Below are 7,121 nucleotides of genomic sequence, written 5' to 3'. Positions count from 1 at the left end.
TGGGGGGAAAACTATAAGAAGCATTTTAGAATAGCCAATTGTAGAGATACTGTTCTTCACACATTCTGATAGCTTACATCCGGTAAGTCAACCGAAGTACAATGTCAGATACCATCAATACTGAAAGTTTAAGCACATACCGACATCCTAAGTAGATAAAAAAACATTATCTTACTCTGGTGACATGTATCCAAATGTACCCACGAGACGTGTGGGAAATGATATACTTCCAACAACTTCTGTGAGTTTTGCTAATCCGAAATCTGCAACCTGCAACATATGTATGTCAGTACCAAATGTGAGAAGGCTTTAAACTCCATACTGACAATAGAGGTACAAATACAACCTTCGCGTTGAAGTTTTTGTCTATCAATATATTTGCTGATTTAATATCACGATGGATGTAAACTGTGTCAGTATGCTCATGAAGATATTCAAGACCTCTTGCTGAATCCAGAGCTATTTGCACCCTAGCAGACCATGGCAGGGAGTGCTTATTCCCTGTGAACAATTAAACATAATTCTTACCATTTCTTTGAAAGCAATGATGCTAAAATAGATCTCCACAGTGCACATATATGCTCACCTGAGCCACGCAAATGTTGGCCTAAGTTTCCATTCTCAATGAACTCATAGACTAGAAAAAGAGAACCCTCAACGCAATATCCAATCAACCGTACCTGCAGTGATTGTAAGTAATGCATGGTATCTGGAAGTTTAGAAGTAACCAAATCTCATAGAACTCATTCATCCTTGAGAGAAAAAAAGCACAACTGCATTGCTTGCATAACCTGACCAAGGAATTATATAGGCAGGGGACTTAGAAAAATCCTCCCTGACAAATGATTTTATTTATCAGGTGGTTACTTTACATGAATAAAAAACGTTTTTAATTTTTTTTTTTAAAATTTTTAAATAAAGCTTTTTACCAGGTTCAAATAATCTCTTCTGAAAATAATCTCCTCTGATAACTAATCCATAAGGTCTTACTTGTAATTTAAATTCAATGCAACAACTTTTAATTCTAACTAGCCGCGAACCCGCGCGTTGCGCGTGATAATTATTTTTATGGTGATTTTATTAAAAAAAATTTACAATTTAAACTAATCTAATAATGAGTAATGTATTTCATAATTATATTTTTATTTATTATAAGAACAATCATAAATGTAATATATGATCAATCCAATACACCAAAAAAACATAAACTAAAAAAAATTAATAAAACTTAAAAATGATTAATTCAACCAATATTAGGATAAAATTTTGTTTTTGATAATCTATTAAGGTTATTTTCTTTGTAGAAATTATAATTTCGGCTGCTCAAAACATATTATCAAATAAACAATTATTAGCAAAATCTAAGAATTAAATTTCTATACATGCATTGTAATAAAATAATAATAATTAAAATAAAATTGCAAAAGTTAAAATTTGTCACCTATCCGATTATTTTTGAGAGAGAGAGAGAGAGAGAGAGAGAGAGAGAGAGAGAGAGGGAACCTTTTTTTTTTTGTGAGGGAAAACTATGCATAGAATAGAAGAGATAGTGACAGATTTATAGTAAGAATGTGTGAATAAGAAGAGACAAAAATAAAGGAAGATGAAGGGAAAGAGGAAGAATGATATTAATGTAGAGGGTAGTGGGGAGATGAAAAGGTAAATGAGGGAGAAAGATTGAAGAAGTAGTGGGGAGATGAAATGTTAAGGGAGAGAGAAAGATTGAAGAAGTGTAAATAAGTAGTAGAAGTAAATAAATAAATAGTGGGCTGCATTTATAGGGCTGAAAATTGTAAAAATTATTTTAAAATTATAGGAAAATTATATTTTAAAAAAGAAAAGAAAAGAAAAAAAGACGTGGCAGCTGATGTGGCGCAACGTGAGAGCAGCAGCATTAAACGCTACGCTTCAGCTTTTAGTAATATATAGATTTTGTGCTTGGTTTGGGGGACATAAGGTATTCATGATAGAGTCTATGCATAGCTGACCTTTGAAATAAATAAGTAATTAGTACAGAGAAGTAGCGTTTCAAGTCCTATGCAGTTAAGCAAAGAACAAGTAAAATTATGTGTTTCCACTGAACGGAATATATTATAACAATGTAAAGGGTTAAATTGATACTGGAATCTATATTGGTAGCTCTACAACAGATAATAAGACTGTTCTACAGTCACATAAGCATACACTGGATACTTAAGCTGTGCATGTAAGTATACAACATAAGCTTTTGGTCTTTGACAAAAAGGGCCAATTGTGCCTCACTTGGGAACCATGTGAAATTCAGTATCAGGTTTAGATGAATGCAAGGATATGATGATATTCATATTCTCTGAAAAAATAAGACAGGCATGCACTTCTAGACAGCTTTCTAGCTGATGCCAGCGATTTTTCTTTGGTAAGTAACATACCAGAGATTATCCAAACTAATTAATTAGATAAAATATCAGTTATATCTATTTGCACTTTTGCAGAAAGAAAAAACATTTTCATTCAAATTTCATCTTCTCAAGCAATGATCATATTCACTTCTTGTTGTTGGAGAAAAAAGTGTATTACCAGGTTCAAGTGATAAACACGTGTTAGAACCTTTAATTCAGCAAGAAACTCTTTTGATGCTTGCATATCCATCTTCTTGATTGCAGCTTTCTACATAAACAGATTAATATGTGATATTTAGATAGTAAGACAAGGTAAACAAAGAGAAACAACATAACACGGCCAAAAAATATGATGCTTGCATATCTATCCGGTATCCACAAAGAGCATTAGCAAGTGCCGCATACAATGCAGAATGAACACCACTATGCAACTGCGCCAAGTTGTATTATGAAGGAAACGAAACGTTTCAGCTCTAACTGAAGAAAAAATTAAAGGCTGACTGAATTGTTCATACATTTTTCCCACTCAGTAGGCTTAATCTCACATCTGCTTCCTTTCATTCAGATTGAAATTAAATTCCACCCAACTTGTCACAGATAAGTTATAACCATTTGGAGCACGACTCTAATAGTCCTATTTTCACCATTCATGTCCATCTGACACAAATCCCTTATAATCAACCTCCTAAAATGCCCCAACATTCCAGCTATGTGTGTTGAAAATAGATTATCATTATGAACCTTTAGATTACCTTTCTGAGCTTTTTAATTGGGTAAACAGGAAGGCGTTCACCATTTTATATGTAAACGAATGCTTCACTTCTGCAATGCAGTGGGTAGCATATCATTTACTGTAAAGATTCATTGTTCTTACTCTTGAGTCTTGACTAAGAAACTCAGCAAGTTGCAATGCTATGTGATAGAGGATGCCTCACAGTAATTTGATTGAAACTTTTCTTTCACAACACAGTTATGAAAACAGATTAATGTATGTGACTACAAACCTCTCCTCTCAGTTCTGCATAATAAACTGCACCAAAACCACCTTCTCTGATCTTATGAGCCATACTGAAGTTATCAGTAGCCTTGGCAAGTTCTGCATATGAGTACTCCACTGATTTGTCCATATTCATCCCTGTGAGCCCTGAAGCAGAACCATCACTGGCAGCCAGATCGGTAGATTCCACTGCTTTATCCAGGGTACTTCCAAGTGCTAAACCCAAAAGAGAGGGAAATCAATCAGAGCACACAAGTCCAGTAATCCATTTGATTTCATTCTATTTGAAGCACAAGCAAGAATAACTAGTGAAAAAAAGTTTTCAACTAATTTAATATTTGCAAGGAAGTAGACAGTGTCAATGGCTTAAACAGGAAGCTCCTATTTTTCACTACTTCATAACTTAAAACTTGTCAACTAATTTAATTGTGTTGGTTAATGATATTGCTAAGACCAATTTGGCTCACTTTTACGACCAAAGAAACTAAGATGAGCAGTATTACACTAGTTAGAATATAGAGTAACAATTTCCCAGAAAAAATCAGACGATCACATACCTTGAAAGAGTAACATCTGTTGAAAACTTTAAGAAAGGTAGTGTGCGCAAACTTAAATGCTTTAGCTAATTGATATCAATTTTACATAGGACACCCATTGTAATTGGTTAGGAAAAGGCAATGGTTAACAGTAAGCATGATATGTTTAGAGTGAGGAGTAATATGACTTATGATTAAGTACATTAGTTACCTCCTTTGATTTAGATTTCCAGCATTTCCAACATGAGTTAAATTATTTTTAAAACTCTTGTTGAAAGCAGTTTATGAAAGAAACAATTTTTTTTTTTCATTCATAAATATCTATAGAAACAAAGTAGAAGGTGAGGAATGAAGGATATGAATAATAAGTAAAATACCAATCCTAGCTTCAGCAGATAGATCATCAGATTCTACTGAGAAAAATTTGGAGTCCACCTTCTTCTTTCGGTAATACCATACAAATATACCAACTCCCAATAATATCACGGCAGCTATGGATATGTATGCAGGCAATAACAAGAGCAGATAGTCCTGCTTCATAAGACAAAATATAAGTTCAAAGTGGCATCAGATATCTGCTTTGTCATCTCACTATTTCATCTGAATATTTAAGTGAAGATAATCATCAAAACCAATGTTTGAAGAAGGAAAAACCACCTGTTCTGCAAAAGGGAAAAGAAATTACACAAACTATAAGATTAATAATGGATTCAGTGCAGTAAAAAGATGTAACTTTAAGTTATTTGGTTTTGAAGATTAACGAAAGATACCTTAATTTCAGAGGCAGATATTTGAAATTTTGATCTGAAAAAGAAAAAAAAAAAAAATTTGGTGAGGCAAGATGAAAAAATTCATTACACCCAAAAATTACTAGGAAAAAATTATTGATGCAAGACTCAAGATGCTTGATATCCAATCATTTACTTTGGTAAGATTGCATTTATTTCCCATGTGGCATTGTGAATAGTGAAATGACTCAATGTCTTTTTATATCGTCTGGAAACATGTGCATTGTGAAAAATGAAATCAGCACTAGTATGACCAAAAAAACAATTTAACAAGAACACAGATATTGTTGATAAACTGACCTTTTCTGATTGCTCAGAAGAAAAGGATACCGAAGTAGCCAAATGATGTTAAAAGTAAAGTTGGTTTAACTCTTCCTTGCAACTAAAGCCGATATTGCAAAAAAAAAAGAAGAAGACCAGGAAAGGAGGCAGGGCAGATGATTATAATTGCAGGTGGCTATTGTGCTGAAAGAAGGCTTTAGCAGGAGGCTTATATGTTCAGATTTTAAGACTTGATTGAATCTGTGACCGGCTTTTCTTCTTGTGATTAGGAAGAAATGAACTTTTTCTATAATTCATTTGGTGACTATAAATACTGCTGATCGTTCAAATTTAATAACTTTGCCTACCAAAAAACTTAACAAACTAAAGGCCTACTGGTTCATTGTTCCCCTTTACCCCTTTTTTAGTGTGAGTGACAAAAAAAAAAAAAAAAAAAAGTAAAGCAAAGCAAACCAAAGGAAAAAGTCTACGACAGATGTCAATACAGCTAATTGGATGCTCAAGCTCACAATTTACATTTTCTTTTGTACATGTTTGTGGGCAGAACACCTCCCACCACATCGTAAAATGAAACATGAACAATCTAATCATTCCAACCATCCCCATCTCATCATTCAACAGCCACAGATGATGTTGATGATCTAGGAGCAAAATACAACATGCTATCACTAATCTAAGATATTGTCCTGCTTAATTCTAATCTGAATTATCTACAACAAGATATCCCATTCCCATTTAGTTATCACTTTTGACACACACACTCGCTGAATAAAATATTCAGATATCTGCAAAAAGAATCATAAAGTCAAAGCATAAAAATTTTATTACCTCTGCCTGGAATATACACTATGCCACTCTCTTGGCTAAAATTCACGCCTGGGTTGTACATCTGCAGCAAATTTGCAGTAAGATTCATCGCATATGCAATTAAGTCAGCAGTCTCCTAAGGCCTAAGTGGGTACGTAATAAACAAGCCATAATCCTCCGAAACCGAGTTATTCCCACATGAAAAATTAACAGTGACATTCAAAGTTGAGTTACTTGGAAGTGGTTTGTTGGAGACATAGCTATTGAACTTTTGCAACCGCTCTGGCGTGGTCAAATTTGCATAGTTTGTTTTTGCAACTATATCGTGTGTGTCATTCGGCCGAGTAGTGTAGTGGAAAACATGACCCAAGAATTCACCACCGATACAATCACATGAGAATGGAAAGTTATATCTTAAAAAGCTTTGAAACAGGATTACATTGAGCGTGCTGTGGGTTTGGATTACATTAAGGTCAGATATTTCAAAAAGTTTAGCTACGGGTGCGGGGTCGCTAGATGTCACTGGCAATACAAAGTTTGTAGCCAAAGCTACCTTACACCCTTGGCTACACTGTGATGCTTTGACTCTATAACAAAGTGAAACTAGCACTAAGAAACATATCCCAAATTCAGGTTTCATCAGGTCCAAAATTCAAAACCCTGATCTAGATTTGAGTTTTTCTGGTACCGAAGATTCATGAATGATTGAGGAGGTGACGGACAGAGAATCTGAGGGTGACAATTGTTTAAATTTTTTGGACCGTTGACCATTTGTTAAAATAATTTCCCCGACATTTGTTGCTATTAAAATAAATAATCAGGACTTGTTAAACCTACCATTTTTCTAAGATTAGAGATTAGAGCAAAAAAAACTATTATCTGTGTTTTATTTATTTATATTTTTATGTAACTATTATCTGTCCCACTCCTTGATTGTTATATTTTTTTGAATCTTAGTGGGTCCAATAGTCAATCCCGCGGTTTCAGTTGATCAAATGCCAAATTGCCAAGTCTGTAAATCAGGTTTGGCATTTCTGGGGTCACTTTTAAACCATTTATTTATTTTAAATCAAACCGTATAATCTAGCAAATCACTATAAATACTAAATCATGTTACATTACTAAATCATGTAAAGTAACATGATATCAAACATCCAAAGATAATGACTACGTTGAATCAAATTGCAGCCACAAAAAAAAAAAAAAAAAAAAAAAAAAAAAAAAAAAAAGTAATCTTTCTGATTTGACCACAGAGCAACAATACTATGAGTAGTTGAGCTTATAATATAAATTTTGAGAGTAACTCAGATTGAAACAACATATCTACATTTTT

At 33.6% G+C, this 7,121-nt stretch overlaps 2 protein-coding genes across 2 annotated transcripts; both read right to left on the bottom strand.

The window, feature by feature from the left end:
• On the bottom strand, nt 1–4,646 carry LOC111999212 (chitin elicitor receptor kinase 1-like). Its single transcript, XM_065763161.1, has 6 exons — nt 4,289–4,646; nt 3,383–3,591; nt 2,557–2,646; nt 587–680; nt 347–501; nt 1–270 (listed from the first exon to the last, which is right to left on the bottom strand). Exons 1-6 carry the CDS (start codon nt 4,449–4,451, stop codon nt 172–174), a joined length of 810 nt encoding a protein of 269 aa, XP_065619233.1. The 5' UTR covers nt 4,452–4,646; the 3' UTR covers nt 1–171.
• Nucleotides 4,400–6,528, bottom strand: LOC136061196 (lysM domain receptor-like kinase 3). Its single transcript, XM_065763162.1, has 3 exons — nt 5,810–6,528; nt 4,682–4,715; nt 4,400–4,442 (listed from the first exon to the last, which is right to left on the bottom strand). The coding sequence occupies exon 1, from the start codon at nt 6,426–6,428 to the stop codon at nt 5,925–5,927; it is 504 nt and encodes a 167-aa protein (XP_065619234.1). The 5' UTR covers nt 6,429–6,528; the 3' UTR covers nt 4,400–4,442; nt 4,682–4,715; nt 5,810–5,924.
• Nucleotides 6,529–7,121: the final 593 nt, after the last annotated feature.

This window comes from Quercus suber, unplaced genomic scaffold, assembly GCF_002906115.3.
Source record: "Quercus suber isolate HL8 unplaced genomic scaffold, Cork oak 2.0 scaffold_494, whole genome shotgun sequence".
Classification (NCBI taxonomy): Eukaryota; Viridiplantae; Streptophyta; class Magnoliopsida; order Fagales; family Fagaceae; genus Quercus; species Quercus suber.
Note: the sequence above shows the minus strand (reverse complement) of the source record. Positions and strands in the feature narration are given on the sequence as shown.

Bases quoted from the DNA above. Each gene is read 5' to 3' on its own strand.
- LOC111999212 (XM_065763161.1), bottom strand. From the start codon at position 4,451: ATGAAGCAGGACTATCTGCTCTTGTTATTGCCTGCATACATATCCATA. The intron at 3,592-4,288 runs GTATTTTACTTA...TTTTGGGTTTAG, and splicing joins ATCTGCTGAAGCTAGGATTG to CACTTGGAAGTACCCTGGAT. The intron at 2,647-3,382 runs GTTTGTAGTCAC...CTGTTTATGTAG, and splicing joins ATGCAGAACTGAGAGGAGAG to AAAGCTGCAATCAAGAAGAT.
- LOC136061196 (XM_065763162.1), bottom strand. From the start codon at position 6,428: ATGAAACCTGAATTTGGGATATGTTTCTTAGTGCTAGTTTCACTTTGT.